General features: G+C 45.1%; 1 protein-coding gene across 3 annotated transcripts in view; it reads left to right on the forward strand.

Annotated features, from left to right (window-relative positions):
- The window catches only part of SATB2 (SATB homeobox 2), a 142,448-nt gene that overhangs the window by 73,170 nt on the left and 48,141 nt on the right, over positions 1-21,137 (forward strand). For all 3 annotated transcript variants that reach the window (XM_064158413.1, XM_064158408.1, XM_064158421.1), the window contains exon 7: positions 10,920-11,392. In XM_064158413.1, the coding sequence (XP_064014483.1) occupies positions 10,920-11,392 (473 nt within the window). The remainder of the gene's footprint in view (positions 1-10,919; positions 11,393-21,137) is intronic.

The raw sequence follows: 21,137 nt of genomic DNA on the forward strand, positions 1-21,137 counted from the left end.
TGAGAGAAGTATTTCAGCACTTTGCCATGCAACTCAGGTCACTGTCAAGGGATGAAACTTGCAGGAGTTACCCACTCATTGCCCAGCGTTTTAGGTTCGTAGCACTTGGAATATTTTTTAGCTCTTTCTCAATAGATATTTCAGTTCCAAATGTCATGCTTTCTATTTTCATCAGGAGGACTAACACTGTATCAAAATGCTTTCACAACCAAAGCTCTTGACTGGTGTGAATTTTTTGTTTTTGCCTGATGACACAGCTTAGCTTGGTGGGAGGAAGTTGGGAAGGCAGAGGGAAGAAAAATACATTGTGAACTTAAAAATAAAAAGACATATTTTCTTTGTCTGCTTATTAAGAACATTTCAACTTTGCTCCTGCCATCAGTGGCTGTCAAAATAGAGCTCTCTGTGGATGTGAGCTTTGAGACTGCAACTGCCTTAACGTTTTTTGTGGGAATGATGAGGCTTTTCAGTTTAAAGGAGGAGGTCTCACTGGTTTGTTTCCACAGATTAGGAATGTAAGAAAAAGGCTTTCATAGCTTCCTTAAATCGAGAGTCTGCTTTGGCTGCTCTTTGCTTTTTCCATTATTACGGATTTGTTGTTTGTCACTGTTTTGTTCTTGAAAGTATGTTTGATTACTTCCTGTGACCAATAGACAGAGTGATATGTTTTCCGCTTCTAGAGGCTGTTGTAGGTTGAGAGAGGTTGGAAATGGGATTCAGAAGGACTCCCAGTTTTTCTGTTCCCAGGCTGAAGGAACCTAGGACTGCAGCAGCATTAACAGTGCCAGTGTGAGTCTGGGGAAATTGTTCATTATGTGCTTTGAGGAATGGTTTGTAATTGTTCCTCTGAAGCAGATGTTGTGGAAGCCTCAGGAAAAGACACACCAGATCTTTCTCAAGCCATGTTTTCAGCTTTACCCTATTTGCTGATACATGTGTGTGTACCTCTCTCTGTAAATAAAGGGGTTCAGGGTTCATATGTTTGCGTATGTGTATATATATATATATATTTGTATCCTGACCTTTTGCCTTTTCAACCAACAGAAGCAGAAATGCTCAGAACTTTAAGAAGAGATCACATCACATTGTGTTTGGATATTAGCTGCAGCTCTGGCACTAAACCAGTTAGGGTCATTCAGGTCAGCTTTGTGGCTGTTAACATTACTGTAATTTTTCCTTTGCTTACTTTTACACTCCTCACTGTGTATTTATTTAGCTAAAAATAGGACTTTCTCCACTTTCTTAAGGCAGAAGGTAAGAAAATAATGTCATTTGCAGACAAGCATGGCAGCATCTAGATGACACAGATGACCTGAAGATCCTCTCTGACTTAGATCTGCTCTTAGACTGTGGACTGGTGTGTTGTTTTGTGAGGAGGGCAGTTCATTGTCTGAGTTGGTTGTTAGGAAGAAGTGGCATCTCTCTTTAAGTTACAAGTTGTCAAGATCCAGCAAGAGTTATAGACCCCTTGGCTACTGTTTTCCACACCCGCCTTAGCGTTTTGTGTTTCAACATTGTGCCTGATGCCAAGCGTCAGTCTGGGGAATTTCTGCATGTGTGTTTTTAAGAAACTATGCACCCATTGCCATGTGTTCCAAGAGCTTTTTGAGTTGTAGCCCTCTTGGTTATTCCTCTCTGTAAAGAGAATTCAGACAGCCTTTGGGATTGTTTTGGTTTTCTTTCTTAGGCTTTACTTTTATCTACGTGAATGCATATACGAATGTCAGCTTTGCAGGGTGTCTTTCGTATCTTCTGGCTGTTTTGGGGCTTAGTAGGACAAGTGCTGTGGTATCAGGATGTGTGCCGATAGCTGAATGCCCTCTCCTGTGTGTATGTGTTGCTGGAACTGCAGCTATTGCAGTTTCATATAGGTCTGAAAGTAAAGGTTGGAAGCCTTTCTGTAGAAACACTGCCTAGCCACTTGTCCCCTGTCTTGTCCCTGCCACGCAGGGACATTACACCTGTTATAATTGAGAGATGCTAACCAGACCTGCTCCAGTCATGTCACTTAGCTTTATGGTTTCAGAACATGTCTTGTTTCAAATACTTTTCCCAGTAAGGAGCAGTTGCGTGCTGAGGCCAGGTCTTCTCTTTAACCACTTCTGAATATTTAGTAAAGGATGGCCATCTTCATTTTCTAAAAGGCAAACACTTGTTTGTCTTTTTTAATCTGCAGAATCCTCAAATTAATTTTCCTTCATGTTTAAATATTTGTGTGCTGCCAAGCAGCAACATATTAGCTCTAAAGCATTAGTGGAAAATAGGTTAGAACAGGAAGAATATCTGAACTTAGGTACAGGCTTTCCTGGTGTGAGAGCTGCCATGTGGCTGTCTCTAATCCCATAGATTTCATGAAATACGTAACTGAGAGCAAAACTTCTGATCACTTGCAATACTTAAAGAGTTTGTAGGCCTGCCTTAGTGATGCTTGTGATCTGTCTCATTCCCTTCACCATCTGTGATGGTTTGGGAATTACCTGCCTCCCCCCTTTTTTTTTTTATCACCCAGACTAGACTCAGTTGGCTGGAACTTAAGGAATGAAGCTGTATTTACAGCTTAGCACAATATACAAGCAGATATTTACAATATATCACAAATATATACAGCTATATACAAATTAGCAGAAATACAGAAATACAGCACCCCTCTCAGAAATCAGAGTCCCCAGGAGGGGCTCCCAACCACCCTTCCACCTTCTTTCCACCCTTCTACCATATCCCAGTGTATACCTTACATGCAAATGGGGTTAGAAGGCAGAAGGATTAGTTACTCAGAAGAAGCCCACTGCACCCCCTGTGACAGAGACACACACACACTGACTCTCCTGCTCTGTCTTATCTGTTTTGTGTTCTTGTTTGTATACATCTCAGCAAGCCTATGAGTGAAGTAGACATCACCATTGTTTTCTTTTCACAGCCTATAATCTAATTTCTCTCATTAAAATATTCCAGTTAGACTCAAGCTAGCACACCATCTCTGATGGTATGAGTGAGGAAGAGCTGCATCTTTATCTTGCGGGTGACAGAACAGTGGAACAGGCTGCTCAGGCAGATTGTGGGGTCTCCCTCTCTGGAGATATTCATGACCTGCCTGGTTGTGTTCCTGTGTGATCTGGTATAGGTGATCCTGCTCTGGCAGAGGGGTTGGCCTGGATGGTTCCTGCAAGGTCCCTTCCAACCTCTAACCTTCTGAGATTCGTGGAGGGATTGCACAATTGATTGATTATGCTAGGGAGCTTGTACCTCCCTCTTGAGGTGACAATAAAAGGTTAGTACTTGAATAGTTGCACAGAGTTTGGTCACAGAAGTCTAACAGGAAGGGAGATGTTTTTACATCTGATGAGAGCATCAGTCTATCTAAACTAGTTCTGTCTGTTTCTGTCAGTTCTGGGTAATGTTTGCCCTGCTGCTTCATCTCCTTTTCACATGACCAATATTTCTGCATTAGACCAGGTAGTCACTAAAGCACCTTCAATGTCATACTTTTCTCTGCCAGCAGAATCCAACATGTCCTGTCTACAGAAGATAAACATGAAGAAGTTCATACTTCTAAGTGCCCTCTCCAACCTGTACAGTAACCCAAAAAGAATCTAAAAGTAAGAGCACAGGTTAAACTCTTCTCTTCTGACAAGAGTCTTTGGAAGAAGTGCAGACCAGGGACACACTTTTCCTGTGGGAAGATGATGACTTGTTATGTTTGGAGCAGAACTGACAGGAGGCACTTTTGCATCTCTGTGCTCCAAGGCATGACTTGGATCTAATCTTTAGTGTAAGGGAAGGATAAGGACAAGCACATAATCAATCAGCAGTGTTAGTACACTCTGCTTAGTTCACCTGAACTGATGCTGATCAAAGACCCATATCCAATAGTATTTCTTAGAATACAGAAAATTGGTGATCTGTTGTGTGCTGGGAACTGAAGGATTTGCAGCAGAAGAAAGAACAGACAATGGCCTTTCCTGTCTGTTTTCCATTAGGCTTGGATAAAGGCCTTTGCTACCCACAGCCAAACAGTTTCTCTATGTGCTTTCTAGCTGGTTTGAGATTATTTGGTATCCTGCAGGAGCAGAGCAGGAAAAAAGTTTGAAAAGCTACAACTTTTTATCAAGTTTGCCTCTCCAGTCAGTCTGCTTTTTCTCCAGCCCTCACTGCAGGAACAAATGGGCCAGGCAGAGGTTGGACAGTGAATGTCTTGGGGTAAATATGAAGACTACGTGCTGAGGAAAAATGAGATTCTTCAGAGCAGTCCTTTGTGCTGCAGTGGTTAAGTGTGCTGTGATTAAAAGAAATAAGTAATTATCCTAATTATAGATAAAAAGATACAGAATTACCACTTTAAAAGCACCTCCTGTGCTCTGGAGTAGTAGTTATTTACAAAGTGGAAGTTCGTAATTGTTTATAGTATAGGCAAGAGGGCACCTCTTGGTGTAGTGCAGCATCCTTGTCTCTCCAAGCAGAGTGCTTTGTCCCCCAGGCATGGCTCCAAAGTTCAAGCCTTGCTTCAGTGAGTAGGATGCTGCTAAGCCAGAAGAAATTGTGAGAACCTTTTTATCTTAAGTTTAGTGCAGGGCATGCCAGAGTTCACAGAACTCTCCCTCCTTGGCTGTGGCTTTTATGATCACCAGGTTTTAAATAATAAATGCAACAAAGCAGTAAACTCTGAAGCAGTGGAGAACAGCCCTGGGTGGTGACATCCTGTCACAGTTGAAGTGAGGCAGTTCTGCTGGCTAGTAGCTTGTTAGAAAATGCTCTTCCTATGCAGGACAAAGTGCCCGTGGGACTGGAAAGGGCAGGACTTGCTGGCTGATGGGGGCTGACAGGAGCTCTCCATATCCACACTGCAGTACTGAGAGGCTGTGATGCTCCTGCTGTCCATCCTTGTGTGGATGAATTTAGTTTCCAGTGCTGTCACTCAATTCAGTGCTGCTCATAAGCTCTAAACGCCCCACAGGCTGTTTGTCAGAATGTTCTTATTAACAGCTCAGTGAATATAAAGGGTGAGGGGAAGAGAAGGTGGAGAAATAAATTTTATTTTAAATCATTTGAGCCGGTTTTGTTTCAAGTGGGAAGTTGCATGTGGACCACCCCAAGCTATTGTGCTTGACCATACAGGGAAGATTTGGGTAGAGATTAAGAGCATCACACAGGGGAAGAGTGCACTGGATTCCTTCTGTGCTGTATCCAGGAAGCTTCTAACCCAGTATGGAGTTGAAATACATTGACACACGTGGTAATCATTAGAAGAGAAAGGAGCCTTGAAATACAACAATTTGCTGGTCCCATTGAGGGGATTGTCTTGGTTCTTGACTGTCTTGCAGAGGTAGTAACATGTTGCAGAGAGATCTAGGAAAATGAAGTGCTCTGAAAGCTGCTCACTGAGCTTAGCACAGTACCTGTTGTCCAGACACCTTGCATCATAGAATCATAGAATGGTTTAGGTTGGAAGGGACCTCAAAGATCATCCAGTTCCAACCATCTGCCATAGGCAGGGATACCTCTCACTAGAACAGGTCACTCAAGACCTCATCCAGCCTGGCCTTGAACACCGCCAGGGAGGGAGCAGCCACAACCTCCCTGGGCAACCTGTTCCAGTGTCTCACCCCTCTTGCTGTAAAGAACCCTTTCCTAACATCTAGTTTGAGTCTCCCTTCTTCCGGTTTCAACCCATTACCCCTCATCCTGTCATTACAAGGCCTTCTAAATAGTCCCTCCCCAGCCTTCCTGTAGGCCCCCTTCAGATACTGAAAGGCTACTTATAAGGTCTCCTTAAAGCCTTTCCTTCTCCAGGCTCAGAAGCTCCAACTCTTGCAGCCTGTCCTCATAGCAGAGCTGCTCCAGCCCTCTGAGCATCTTTGTGGCCCTCCTCTGGACTCTCTATAAAAGTTCCATGTCCTTCTTGTGTTGGGAGCTCCAGGACTGCACACAGTACTCCAGGTGGGGTCTGAGGAAAGCAGAGTAAAGGGGTAGAATCCCCTCCCTTGCCCTGCTGGCCACACTGCTCTTGCTGCAGCCCAGCACACAGTTGCTGTCTGGGCTGCAGGTGCACACTGCCAGCTCATGTTGAGATTTTCATCAACCCAGACCCCCAGGTCCTTTTCTTCAGGGCTGCTCTCAGCCATTCTCCACCCAGCCTCTATCTGTGCTTGGGATTGTGCTCACCGAGGGACATGATCATACATTTCATGAGGTAGGCCTGGGCCTACATCTCCAGCTTGTCCAGCTCCCTCTGGATGGCATCCCTACCTTCTAGCAAGTCAACTGTGCCACACAGCTTGGTGTCATCTGCAAACTCGCTGAGGGTGCACTCATTCCTCTGTCCATATCACTGACAAAGATGTTAATCAGCACTGGTCCCAGCACTGACCCCTGAGGGATGCCACTTGGCACTGGTCTCCAGGTGCACATTGTGCTGTTGATCACCACTCTCTGTGTGTGACCATCCAGCCAGTTCCTTATCCAGCAGTGCTCCTCCTATCAAGTCTGTGTTTTTCCAGTTTGGTGACCAGGATGTCATGTGGGACAGAGTCAAATGCCTTACTCAGGTCCAGGTAGATGATGTCAATTGTCCTTCCCTTGTCCACTGTTGCTGTGACTTCATCATAAAAAGCCCCCAAATTTGTCAGGCATTGGTGAAGCCATTGCTGGTTACCACCAATCGCCTCTGCTTTGTTTTCCACTTGCCTTAGCAGAGCTCTCAGGAGGATCTGCTCCATGATCTTTCCAGGCATGGAGGTGAGACTAACTGGTCTCTCAGAAGGGTGGGTGGCTCTGAAATACAACAGTGTTTGATTTAAAAGAGCTCTTCAGGAAAAGGGCCGCAGAATCATGTACCAGGCAGTGGGATGCAGGGAGAAAAAGGAAATGCTGTCGAGTCTCTTGATGTGGTCACACCACAGATGGAGGTGGGTAACAGCCTTCTGGACCAGCTTTTGTTTAACTAGCGCAGACATCAATAGCAGAGGAAGTTTATCAGCAGTGCTTGAACATAGACAGCACTTGTCCATGGAGTCTCTTCCATCCTGGGCTAAGGTCTTGCTACTTTGTCTTCCCTACTTCGTATACTGATACGTTCAAGTACCAGCCAGTTCATGCAGGACTACAAGAACTGTAAATGTATCTCCAGCTTGACTGCAGCAGTAGCAAAACAGGGAAGGACAAGGGAAAATTCTAATGGGGTAGGAACATGGGAAATGGAGAATGCCAGTGGAAAAATCCTGTCTCAGGAAGATCTGAGGCTAACGTTGGTGTCACAGCAGCTTTGTTGCTCCTGTGTCCTTTTTCTTGTAGAGCACTGCCAGCAAGCACTGCCAGAGCAGTACCAATCTCCATCTCAGGGTTGTCTCAATCTTGCTCCTGTCCAGCTTCACAGAGCACTACCAATCCCTAGTTAGCGGAGAACAAGAGGGAATTGGATAGTGGTAATGTGTTAGAGAGGGAAAGAGTCTTGAGGAGTTGAGTAATGCACATTTTTTCCATCCAGCGTAACTGTGACTGGTAACCTTTTATTACTGAAGTGGCTGAAGTGACTAAAATCTGGTTCGTTTATGGGCAGCCTGTGCGTGGCTGGGTAACCTAATGTGATTGCAAAAGGAAACTGATAATAAGGGAAAAACAGAACGATGGAAGGGAGTCAGGTGATGGCTCTGTAATTGTAATTCCAAGTAGTACTGCAGAGATTAACAGCCTGGCAGCCTTTTCATCTTAAACTTTATTTTTATAGGGGCTTATAACTTGGCACTGAAGTCAGGAGTGGGTGGAAACTTGGCAAATGTGGTTCAAGCCCAGAAAGTGAATGTTATTTATATTTATTTCTCACCAAGTTTTCAAAAACACTTGGTTACTGTTTTTGTGTTCTAACAAGTAGTAATTTGTTGGTTTCAGTGACTTATTCTCTGTGTATTTCTTAAACTACAAAATACTTCAAACTTATTTCAGCTCTTCTGAAGCTCCCAGTGGTAGAAGGTGTCTAAATTTCTAGGGGTGTGAATGAAGACTAAAAGAATTCCTTGCTGGATTTCTCTGTAGCAGGATGCTTCGAGTATATCATAAACACTGAGCAACACCTTTATTCCATTTACATTGATTAATTCTTGATGGCTGAGAAGCTACTGTGCCTTTGGAAGGGTTCCGTTGGGTTTTGCTGCCAGTGTTTAGTGGCTTCGCTGAGGTGTAGGCACACAGCAGAGAGGCTGAGGAGGCAACAGTTAGTATGGCCACATGGATTCACAGTCTGTGTTCTGACCAGAGAACATGGTCTGGGGCTGTGATAGGGCAGTCATTCTTTCCCTGACCCCATATGTGTCGGTGCCAGGCCCACCCTGGGTGTTAACACTGCTCCTGTTTCCTACTTCACTGTTGGAGTGAGTCAGCAGGAGCGCCACAAAGATGGGATGGAGCAGCTCTGCTATGAGGATAGGCTGAGGGAGATGAGGTTGTTCAGCCTGGAGAAGACAGCATCCAAGGGGACCTTATAGCTGCCTTCTGATACCTGAAAGAAGCCTACAAGAAGGCTGGAGAGGGACTTTGCATAAGAGGTTCTAGTGACAGGATGAGGGGTAATGGTTTGTAGAAGTTCTTCAGCAGGACGGTGGCGAAACTCTGGAACAGGTTGCCTGGAATGCTTCTTCCCTGGAGCTGTTCAAGGCCAGGTTGGGTGAGGCTTTGAGCTACCAAGTTTAGTTCAGAGGTGTCCCTGCCCATGGCAGGGGTGCTGGTGCAGATGATCTCTGAGGTCCCTTCCATCCTAAGCCGTTCTATGATTTTGTGGCTAGCTAGAGAGTGGTGGTGTGGAGCTTTCTGTGATGATGCTCACGAGGAGCAGCATTTGAGTCAGGTTTTTGGTATTTTCAATATTTGGAATTCTGCGTGGTGTCTCTGGCACCCTGTGAGCAACAAAGCAAAGGTGATCATTTGCTGACATTGGTTTGTGCACTGCACTTCAGAGCTGGAACTTACTGCACAAATAAGCACTTACTTAGAAGACCATTTGTTTTTATGGAGAAATGGAATTAATAGTTCTCTTAGAAATGCTTTTGCTTTGGTTTGGTTTAAAGGTAGGAGTTTTAAGCAGTTATTTTATAGATGGCTAAATATGTGGAGTTTTCCTTTAAAAGAATGGGAAGAGTTAAAGTTTCTTGTAGGAAAATCCTGGTACTAATTCAACTAGTTGTAAAATTCAGTACTTGTGACGTTCTGGAGTGATAACTCTAAAGTTAGTAACTGTGTGTTTGTGTGTGTTCAGGGCATGACTCCCTCCCCAGTGAGAACTCAGAGCTCTCTGCCTGAGGTTAATTCTGGGAGGTGAAAAGCCTCATCTTGCTGTTTAGAAGGAAACAGAAAAAGTCATCAGTAAACTGTCATCTTGAGAATTCACTGTGTAAAGCTTCAAAGCTTTATATATAGATGAAGTTTTTAAGGAGTTCAAAGCTTTGTACAGTTGTTAATCATTACACAAGTTATAATAGTATTGCTGCATTGCTGGAATAAACCCTCGCTGCTTATTTGCTGAGAGCAATACCAGATGAGCTGGTGGTTTTGTGTGATATGTGGCCCTGAGCACTTTCATAGCAGATCGATATAGAAATGTCTGTTCAGTTGCATTGAGGGAATTTCATGGAATCTGCAGCCTACTGTACAGTGGCTTCTGATTACTTCAAATTATACAAGAGTTACATACTTGTGAGCTTCATTTCTTAGAATCATAGATTCATAGAATGGGTTTGGTTGGGTTGGAAGGGACCTTAAAGATAATCTAGTTTCAGCCCCCCTTGCCATGGGCAGCGATGCCTTGCACTACACGAGGTTGCTCAAGGTCTAATCCGACCTGGCCTTGAACATATCCAGGAGGGGGCATCCACAAGCTCCCTAGGCAACCTGTTCCTAATTCAAGTAAAACTTGCAGGGGGAATTTAATAATAGTGTATTTAGTTTTGCAGTTACATGGAAAGATGCTAGAAATTGCTGACATAAGTTTTGGGTCATAGAAGTTAGGGGCTGGAAGGGACCTCAAAAGATCATTCAGTCCAGCCTCCCTGCCAGAGCAGGATCACCTGTACCGGATCACACAGGAATGCATTCAGGTGGGTATTGAATATCTCCAGGGAGACTCCATAACCCCCCTGAGCAGCCTGTTCCAGTTTTCTGTCACCCTCACAGGGAAAAAAAAAAAAAAATCTCATGCTTGCATGGAACTTCCTATGCCTCACCTTCTACCTATTGCCCCTTGTCCTGTCATTGGGCATCACCGAGAAGAGACTGGCTCCATCCTCTTGGCATTCACCCTTTACGTATTTATAAACATTAATGAGAGTTTTGGATACTGCTGACATAAGGCAGTTAAAAGGCCAGTGTGTACCAGCATATACATTATTCTGTATAGCATGTTGGACTTTGGTAGCATGGTGTCACTTAGGGATCACAGGCCTTTGCACCAAAAGTGAAGTGTTTTCTGAAGACAGTGAAGCTGCTTTCTTTAAGGTGAGCATTCGTACAGAGATGTTTCTGGGCAGACTCGCAGCAGTGAGGCTTTGGGAATAGGAACCATTGTGTGATTCAGGCATTCTGAAACACTGACTCCTTTCCAGAGTTACTCCGTGTGCTGTGACAGCTTCCAAAGTTAGTGACAGCGTAAAGGGAAATGTCCCAGCAAGCAATGAGACTGGAGAGGATACCTGCTACTGGTTTAAAAAAGAGGAGTCCTGAGCAGCAGGTGATACCTGAGAAGTCCAAAAGAATGTTAATTACTATTGTTGCTTTTACTTTGTTCTGCTTTTGCTTGTATCTGTGAAGCTTTTATGCAAGTGTAGATTTGCAGAGTAAAGCAGATGCTGTCCTGCAGTCACCTGCGGTAACCCATACCTAACAGTCCTTCTGTCAGTGCAAAATGAAATGACAGCAAACTGCTTTTTCTCTTTTAACAGTGGAAAGAGTGGAAAGAGAAAACCTTTCAGACTATTGTGTTCTTGGTCAGCGTCCCATGCACTTACCAAATATCAACCAGCTGGCAACCTTGGGAAAAACTAACGAACAGTCTCCTCATGGCCAGATTCACCACAGCACTCCAATCCGAAACCAAGTGCCAACGATGCAGACAATGATAAACCCTGGGCTGCTGTCTCCTCAGCTCAGTCCGCAGCTGGTGAGGCAGCAGATAGCAATGGCCCATCTGATAAACCAGCAGATTGCCGTCAGCCGCCTATTGGCTCACCAGCACCCACAAGCTATCAACCAGCAGTTCTTGAATCATCCACCCATCCCTAGAGCTGTCAAACCAGAGCCATCAAATTCGTCGGTGGAAGTCTCTCCAGATATTTACCAGCAAGTTAGAGATGAGCTGAAGAGAGCCAGTGTGTCTCAAGCTGTCTTTGCAAGAGTAGCCTTCAATCGCACACAGGTATTGATTTCTGTTCTATAACCAAGAAGTTGTGGCTCTTGTGGGGCTGTGTGATTGTTGCAGGTCGAGGCAGGTGTGCCATAAAAACGAGTCAGAGTGCCCTACTCTTCCCCCCCCCCATCTCTTTGCTGGGATTGGATAAGGCTGTTTTTAACTTGATCACCTCTGTGCCATTACCTGAGCTTTCTTCTCTGGCAGTAACTCTGCTTGTGTGAGTTTTTCCCTGAGTTCTTCTGTGTGGTTATAAACTTTCACATCTACCCCTGCCTGATGGCCAGGAAGAGATATCGAGAGACTGTGAGTGTCACAGATATCTGTAGGTTTCTGTCACTTCCTCAGTTCCTTCCTGTGGTACAGCTGATGCTACAACTACTGCCAGAGGTTACTGCCACAAGGACTGTGTAAGACAAGCATGCATGGCCCTGAAGAGTGCCTGCTGGGAGAGATGCTGCCTTTTACAGCAGGTCATGATTGCTTTCATAGCTGTGACAGGTTTCCTCACTCACCTCGTGAAGTGCAGATGTTGAAATGACCAAATGGCAGCATCATCTTAAGACTGGCACCTGGAGAAGCCAGGCTGGAGGTGTGTTCAGGAAGACAAGGCCATTCAAGGCATGCAAAATGTCATCTCTCAACTCTGATAATCCACACTAAGGCTAAAGACATAAAAAGCAGCTTCATATTTGATATTGCTACAGATTTCTTCTGGTTGGTGTTTGAGGTCAGTTCAGCAGCAAGAGAAGGAAAGGGTGGGTGTGCTCGTCTCCTGGAGGTCTGTCGCTTGCCCCGTACAGTGCCTTTGTTCTCCCGGATTAATGATTTTCTTTGGCACTGCCATTTTTGACATGCTGTGTTATGAGGGAACTAATTAAAGTATGGAGCATGTTTTTATTACTTCTCTTCTTCCATTAAATTCATAAGATGGCTACAGTCAGAGAAAACATCAACTTCCAATCAACTTAACTTTGAGCTCTGGCGTTAGCCTTGAGGATATCAAATGAAGGCTACATGGGAATGTATGAGTGTTTTCTCTTCAAAATACTGCTTTCAATTTGGAAAAGCTTTTCATCTCTCTGGGATCATAACCCTTTGTATATAAAGCCTTGTATAATCAAGGTGGATGGTATTGACGGAATGACACATTCTGAACTTGAGCAAGAGGTCAGAAGTAATGTTGCCAGTGAGTCTTGCCACTGTCTCCTAGCCATGGAGCTCTGCTTTAGCCAGACTGGGAGAGCTGGGGTAGTAATGGCCAAGATGCCATTAAACCAAAATGTGATTCCCCAGGAGAAAGGTGTCATAGAACTGATGTGTTTACTGTTCTCCTATGGTAGGAGGCAAGATGTTGATTTGATGTGTCTGAGAAACACCAGGCCTTTCATGGTACTGACCAAACACTGCATGGTGACTTTCTAGGACAGCAGGGGAAAGGTAAACTCATGGGGGAGGCCACTCTGGCCTCTGCCAAGCAATGACTCAGTATCCCATCTGCATGTGGTATTTAACAGCTACCATAACATATATCATCTGAGATCTAGACTAAATCATCTGCAAGTCTGGGGTTTTATGGGTGCTGGAAGAGGGTTTTTTTGTCTTTGTACACCTCCTGCAGTGTTCTGGTGCAGTTCTACTTGTTCTGGGACACTAAACGGGTCTTTGGGTAAAATGTGTCTTCCCTATTTCAGTGTCTCCTGGCAGTGTAGCTGTGTGCCGGTCAGACCTGGTGGCATAGGTACATGCTTGTGCTTCCTTGTCCCCAGCTTTTAATTCCAACTCAGATGAAGTTCCCCCCAAATCAGAGACTATGTGAGATATTAAGAAGAGGTGCTTAGACAGTCAGCCTTGTGCTGCACGGTAGATGTGGGACATTCTACAAGCCATGGTGAAGAAGCAAGCTCCATAAAAGCACCTGGACTGGGATTCTAAATCTGGTCTCACCTCCTTACATTCCATCCTCTCCTTGGGGCATGCAAAGGCATGAGTTTCTCTCTGGAAATGTTTGGGGTGGTTGTGCTTCACAGTAAGTACCAGGCTCAGAAATCCGAGGTCTGTTGTTTCTGGTGATGGTACCAAACAATAGATGCTGTGTGCCAGCCAGCTAATAACTATTAATCACCGTGCTGTGGGCCACCGCTTTAGCTTTCTTCCTGGTTAGCTCTGTGGTGCACATTAGCTTATAATTAAGTATAACTTCATGAAATATGTACTGTGAGGCCTGTTTAATAGATAAACTATTCTCTAATATATTTTAAAGTCCAATGACCTACATGCTCAGTGCTGAAAACCCCCTCTTACTAACATTATTTCTCTCCTGAGACCTTCCATCTGAGCAAATCTGTTAAATGAAGTAGAGGAAGCTTTGATCCAAACTAGGCTAAATCCATCGTAACAAGTGGCTGCCACACATATGTATGGATGTGTGTGGGGGAGGAGGAACACGAGGAGGGCAGAAGCATGAGAGGTACAGTTTTATGACTTGTGAAATGTCCAAATCTGCCTCCACAAGTTGGAAATACATAGCTGAAGACAACAGTATTTGCCTATATACTTGTGTCCATGTTATCTGCACAGATGAAAACGAAGTGCTTCTGGCTCTATGACGAATCCTTGTGCATCTCCTGGGGCACAGTGCTCTCACTGAGGTCCCACTCTGAGAGGTGGACTGACCTTGTCTATTCTCACAGGTAAATAGTGATAGAACAAGAATGAATGGCCTCAAGTGACTGGGGAGGTTTAGACTGGACATTAGGAAAAAAAAAATCCCAGCAAGAGTAGTCAGGCATTGGAATGGGCTGCCCAGGGAGGTGGTAGAGTCACCAACCCTGGATGTGTATAAAAGTCGTTTGGATGTGGTGCTTGGGCATATGATTTAGGATGCACCTTGTAGATTGGGGATATTGGTTGGACTTGGTGAGTCTTTTCCAACCAGAATGTTTCTGTGCTTCTGTGAACATCAGGTAGCTTTGGACCTTTTGAGTGCACAAGAAGGCTGCACAGGGTATTTGTCCTGGAGCTGACCCATGCTGTGTTTGACACAGAGGAGGTTTCTTTCAAACAAAGTTCTGTATTTATTGAAAGCTGGATATGAAGAACCCTCAAAGTGGCATATGACTGACCTTTACTAAATGCTTTGGGCTAACCTTTACCCCTTCATATTTCATCCTTAGAGAGTCAGTGTCACAACCTTGCTCTGAAATCTAAATGTCTGTTTATTCAGCAAAACAGGACAGGTAGAGGAGAGTTTTCAGACCCACAAAGAAAATGCAGTTACTGAATGTGGTTTTAATGACATCATTTACAATGCACAGGGAACTCCTACATGGCCTTCAAAACGTGTTAAATGGTGAGGCATTCTGCTGCATTTGGTGTAGCCTACAACCATCTCAGCTTTAAGAGTGGGGTATGCTGGAGAGACACCCTCATAGGCTGTGTGTAGCTGTCCTTTCTCTTGTGGAATTCAGCAGTTTTTCACTCCAGATGTGGTCCTCTCTTGTGGTCTGCAGTCAGTTGCTATTCAAACTTGTCAAAAAGGTGTAGTCCAGGGAGTAGAGCTGGGGCTTTTCTGCCCTGTTCTAGGAGCCCCATTGAGATAGGTATCATGCAGGCAGAAAGGACACCACAAGGGATGTTTACATTCCTGGCCCCACACTTAGCTGGCCACCACTTACCTTCCTCCAAGACAATCAGAGGAGCTGCTGGCTCATCCAGAGAAGAGTGGATCAAGCAGTGTAGAAAGTTGCTGTACTCTCAGGAAAGAAGGCCATCTGTAAGGGTTCTCAAAGGTAGATCAGGCTGCCCAGGAAAGTAGTTGAATCACCATTTCTGGCTGTATTTAAAAGCCATCTATATATGGTGTAGTAGTGGCCTTGGTAGAGATAGATAATGGTTGGACTTGATGATCTTAAATGTTTTTTCCAACCGCAGTGATTCTGTGATTCTGTAATGTGCAGGGAGAGCAGCTCTCTCCTGTTGGTCTCAGTGCAGGCTGGAATATGCATAATCTTCAGGCTAACTTCTTTGTGAGTGGTAGCCTCCAAAAACATAGGCACCCCTCAGGTTGGCCAGAAATGGGAAGGGGACTGCTGACCAAGTTATTGCCAAGGCCATGGACACCTTTCTGGAGGAGACTATGCATATGGGTTTTGGCTATTGTCAGGGCAGCATCCCTATGCCATCTCCCTCTTGCACTGTAACATCACCGAATGGAGCATTTAGGTTGCAACCAAAAGGTTGTAAAGACCAAAACTTGTTTATCACAGGTTGCAATGCAAGGAGAAATGGGCAGGGGGTGATAGCTGCGGAAGAAACAGGACTTGCTAAAGGAAATGCATGGAAAGGCTCTCTCAAATGTACCTTGTCATCGTTAGGAAGGTGTTTTAGCAGATCCAGAGATGCTGAAGTGATCTGTGCTCTTAGGAATTCTAGCTGGAAAATAGATCATTTGCATCCTGCTCTGCATAAGGGGAAGGAACATGCTCCTCTTCTCCCCACTTGCTCAGCATCCCTCACAGCTGCCATCTCCTGGGGCTGCAGTCACCGTGGTTTCTAACTTGAGAGTCTAAACCACTACTCCAGGGACCTGCTGCTCTCCTCTTCCAAGTGCCCCGTGGGCAGCAAAGCCTATAGGCTGAATGAGTGTTTCTCTTTACATACTGCTTTTTTTTAAGCTTTGTTTTTTTTGCCAATGTTTTGACATAATAGCCAAAACTAGTAATGTGTTTGGGCGAGTGGCCAGTGCTTGTTTTACTGCACAGCCTCAGAAGCTGGAAATACCTCTGAACTTGAAGCTTGCTGAATGAAAGAATTTTGGTGCTGGATACAGAGCTGGGCAAAACCACCAAATGTGTTCAGGCTGCTTGTAACTCTTTAGGAACAAAGAGAGCACTGCTCCCTCCCTCCTGCCCACTGTGGGAGGCTTACCTGGCTCTGCTCCTGATTGCTTTTGTGGTGCCTAATTTAACTCCTTTGATTGAAGGAAGCAGCAGCACAGAGAACAGGAAACTTTCAGTACCTGAGGGGGGGTTACAAGAAAGCTGGTAAGGGACTTTCTACAAGGGCTTGTAGTGACAGGATGAGAGGGAATGGATTGAAGCTTGACGAAGGCAGATTTAGACTGGAGATTAGGAAAAAAATCTTTACAGTGAGGGTGGTGAAACACTGGAACAGGTTACCCAGGGAGGTCATGGACGCTCCCTCCCTGGATGTGTTGAGTGTCAGGTTGGATAAGGCCTTGAACAATCTAATCTAGTGGAAGGTGTCCCTGCCCATGGCAGAGGAGTTGTAACTAGATGACCTTTAAGGTCTTTTCCAACCCAGACTATCCATGAAACTCCTGCAGTCCCCAAAGCACTTAAGAAGTAAACTAAACTGATTCACATTGTTCTAGGGATTCAGTCACACCTTTGCTGCAGGTGTTGAGCAGTGGGTTGAGCTGTGAGGGAACAAAGGATCAGTGCTGGATGGTGCCCCAGCTCCTGGTATGCCTGTGGGCAGGTCTGAGCATTGAGGAAGGGGTAATAAGGCTTCTGTGGTGTGCAAAGGAGTCACAGGCTAGTTACAGAGGGGTTGGGGGATCCAAGGGCAGGACCAAGTTGGGAAGGAGGCTCCAAAGAAAGACTCTGGAGGTAGGCAAGGAGGGAGGGGACTCATTATTTACGTCTAATTCTGTGTTCTTTGGCAAAATAACCCCAGACTAGATCGGATGTTAGAGGACATTTACCTATATGCTGAAAGGGACATCAAACACTGGCACAGGCTCCCTAGGAAAGTGGTTGGAAGACATGTATCACAGAATGACAGAAACATTCAGGTTGGGAAAAACCTCGAGATGGCCAAGTCCAACTGCATCTCTACTCTACAAAGTTCACCCTAAACCATATCCCTAAGCAGCACATCCAAATTACTTTTGAACACATCCAGGCTCAGTGACTCAACCACCTCCCTACGCAGCCCATTCCAATGCCTGATCACTCTTGCTGGGAAAAAAAAATTCTAATGTCCAGTCTAAACCTCCCCAGTCACAGCTTGAGGCCATTCCCTCTTGTTCTATCACTAATTACCTGTGAGAAGAGACCATCACCAACCTCTCCCTAACATACTTTCAGGTAGCTGTAGACAGGGATGAGGTCCCCCGTCAGCCTCCTCTTTTTCACGCTAACCAGCCCTGGCTCTCTCAGTTGCTCTTCATAAGGTTTATTCTCCAGGCCCTTCCCCAGCTTTGTTGCCCTTCCCTGCACTCACTCCAGATGTAAATGTGATGCTGAGAGACATGGCTTAGCACCTGGTGTGGTAGAGTTAGATGATGGCTGAACTTTGAGGTCTTCTCCAATTGAAACGATTCTGTGACTGCAAAACTGAAATGGGATCAGAAGAGGGTCCTCTAAGAGGCTTTATGATTAGAAGTAGGGTAGTGAGAAGGTAGTTGAGACCCCATTCCTGGAGATATTCAAGGTGAGGCTTGACAGGGCTCTGGGCAGCCTGACCTAGTTGAGAATGCTCCTGCTTACTGCAGAGGGGTGTGGACTAGATGACCTTTGGAGATCTCTTCTAACCCAGCCTATTCTGTGAAGTAGCTAACTCTTGCACCTCTACTTGCTTGTGAGCCAGATCCTGGACAGAATTCTTTTTACAAATTATATTCCCCTTAAGTTAAAGGAAGAAAAGTGCCTTTCATGTTCCACCTGGTACCTAGTGAAACAGCCGTGCTGCTTTCACCACTATTATTTCTGCTCTGTTGTGCACAGTTACCAAAGGTTCTGCTTTTGGTTTTGGGGTGTGTGTTTATTGTTTCTCTCCCTCCCAAAAAAAACCCCAAACCTCTTTCTTACTGCACAAAGCCCTTTCATGCTGCTTGTTTTGTTGCTGTGTGGATTGTGGCACAAGCAGCATTCTGCTGTACTCTCAGGAAAGAAGGCAGTCTGTAAGGGAAGTGCTTAATTTAATAAATTGCAGATTTTGTGGTACATGGGATACATGTTCCAAGAGTGGGTTTTGCACTGCCCAAAATTTCAGTTTCAATTAACTTAATTGTATTCAGTAGGCTGAATGAAAAGATCCTAAGTTAGCATGTGAGTCAGGCTTTCAGAATGTGAGCTTGGAGAAGGCACTCCGCTGATGCGCAGCAGTCCTGAGCCTGGGAAGCAAATGCATGGGTGCTGAGGGTGCACCAGATGGCTTGCTCCTTTTCCCAGCATAGAATCAGAGAGTGGTCTGGGTTGGAAAGGACCTCCAAAGGTCATCCAGTCCAACCACCTCTTCCACTAGAGGCATCTTCCACTAGAACAGGCTGACCAAAGCCCTGTCAAGGCTCACCTTGAATATCTCCAAGGATGGGGCCTCAACTACCTGCCCAGTAACCCATCGCGGTGCCAATGTCTGACATGCATCTCATCTAAATGGTAGCACTTTGTGGCTGCAGGTGGTCTGTCTTCCTCTGCCTCCCCTCTCTTCCCCATGCATCCACCTTTCAGCTTCACATGCACATCCTGTCTTCCCTCATAAAAGGAGAAGCCATAATAAAAAAGAGGCTTTATTAAACTAATGCAATAAAGGCATTTTCTTTGAGGATTTAAACACTTCATTTTTAATAATAAAAATCAAATTGTCATTGTTGCACCCTGTATAAGTTTTATTCAAATCAGCCTCTAAATGCTTTGTGACTAAGCAGCTCTCTCCTGAGATACGTGTGTTTTAGCATCAGTTAAATGAGTTTAAGAAGGAGGCTTATCCTCTGGCTGTAGGCAGTGAATCTGGGGATCAGGAGATTTCTTTTAAATGAGAGTCTGAAGTGGTGTGTTCATGGAATCACAGAGTGGCTTAGAATGGAAGGCACTGCAGAGATCATCTACTGTAACATCTCTGCCATGGGCAGGGATGCCTCTCAACTAGACTTTATTGCTCAGGGCCTCATACAATCTGACCTTGAATGCCTCCAGAAAGGAAGGATCCACAGTCTCTTTGATCAACATATTCCAGAGTCTTACCACCCTTGTACTGAAGAACTTCTTCCTAAGACCCAGGCTAACCTTCATGTTAAAACCATTCTCCCCTTGTCCTGTCGCTAGACATCCCAGTGCAAAGTCCCTCTCCAGCCTTCCTGTTGTAGGCTCCCTTCAGGTATTGGAAAGCAGCTTTAAGGTCTCTCCCAGAGTCTTCTCCAGGCTGAACAACCCCATCCCACTCAGTCTGTCCTCACAGCAAAGGTGCTCTAGCCCTTGTATCGTCTTTGTGGGATTGGGGGACACCAGAACTGGACACAGTATTTGAGGTGAGGTCTCACAAGAGCAGAATAAAGGGGCAGAATCTCCTCTCTTGACCTGCTGACCACACTCCTCTTGATGCATCCTGGGATACAGTTTGCCTTCTGGGCTGCAGCTGCACTGCAGGCTGCTGGGGGATAGCTGTTAGTGAGAGCTCACTGCTTCTGTTGCAGAGCTGCCCGAGCCAGCCTACCTCCTCTAGCTCTCAATCACAAGTGGCAGACAAATACAAACATTTTTTTTTACCTGGCAAAATCAAGATGTTGCTGAAGGCAGGATTTCAGTGCAGTTCAGGAAGGATGAGCAGCTAAGCAGGTGCCCTGAGTGCTGCCTTCCATGCTGGGAAAAGGCCTCGTGTGCCAGCTGTGGTGCTACGTGGGGACAGCCTCCATCCCTGACGCTTGAGCTTCAGCTCTCAAATCTAAGTAAATCCTCTGTTTCCTGAGTTGCTTCAGAGCTGCGCTGATACCTCATGGGAAGCAGGATAGCTTTTCTGTTGAGACTGTCACAGGCTTAAAAAACTTGGAGCCTTAAGAACTACAGAGCCCCATTTTTCTATCATTTCAGCATTTTCTCTGTTGCTTTTGGCAAGGGCTGCAGCATGGAGAGGCACAAGTAAACCGAAAGTATGAGAAATACATTCATGCTTTCTTAGTCCTTCATGTATACAATCTCCTTATATAGAATATAAAAATTGAGGTTTAGCACATTAATGGGGGTTGTTTTTTTGCTTTGGGTGGCATTCCAGTTGTCCAAAGCCTGTTCTGAACCTTCTTAACCTTAGTGCCTATTCGTAGACATGTTGCTTATATCTGTCCAAAGTGGAGCATGTCTCCCATCCAGGTCATTAGATCTGATGCATGAGGTCCTGTCCTGTGATTGTGGGTCTCTTGCTGCCTGATGGCCCTCATCCTCCTTTGTTCTCAGGATGTTAGTCTAGGCTGCCTTCCAGCATGATCTACTCACCCCATATGCAGATTGGGTTTGAACAGCTCTGGTTGTGGAACTGTCCTGCAGTGAAGTCTGTCCCAATGGGATCTCATTTACACCCTTTCCAGGCCTGAGCCAAAGTGCTTTGAGAAGAAAGCAGGAAGGCTTTGATCAAGCCTTTGTGTTGGCCTTGAAGACAGGTCAGTTGGTCCTTTGGACACATGACTCAATTTGAACAACATTTGCTCTACATCCTACTGCACTGTCTTTTAGAAGTTGCTGCAAAAGATTTCTTGCCTGTGTAGTTTGAGTTCTCTGTCCTGAAACTCCTGTAATTAATATAAATAAAAGAAATGAGTTCACAAATGGTTTTTGATAGGATGAGTGCAGAGCACATCTCCCATGATAGTGACTTTGCTCTCTTGAGGGACTGCATTTCAGCTAAATTGAAAAAAGCACCAGCAGAATCCCTTCTGCCTTAAATAGATCCAAGCACTGTTTTATTTTGGTTGGACTTGGATGTGTGCTTCTTCCTCCAGCACCAGCATTACTTTAAA

The sequence above is a fragment of the Pogoniulus pusillus genome, chromosome 2 (assembly GCF_015220805.1).
Source record: "Pogoniulus pusillus isolate bPogPus1 chromosome 2, bPogPus1.pri, whole genome shotgun sequence".
In the NCBI taxonomy this organism is placed as follows: domain Eukaryota; kingdom Metazoa; phylum Chordata; class Aves; order Piciformes; family Lybiidae; genus Pogoniulus; species Pogoniulus pusillus.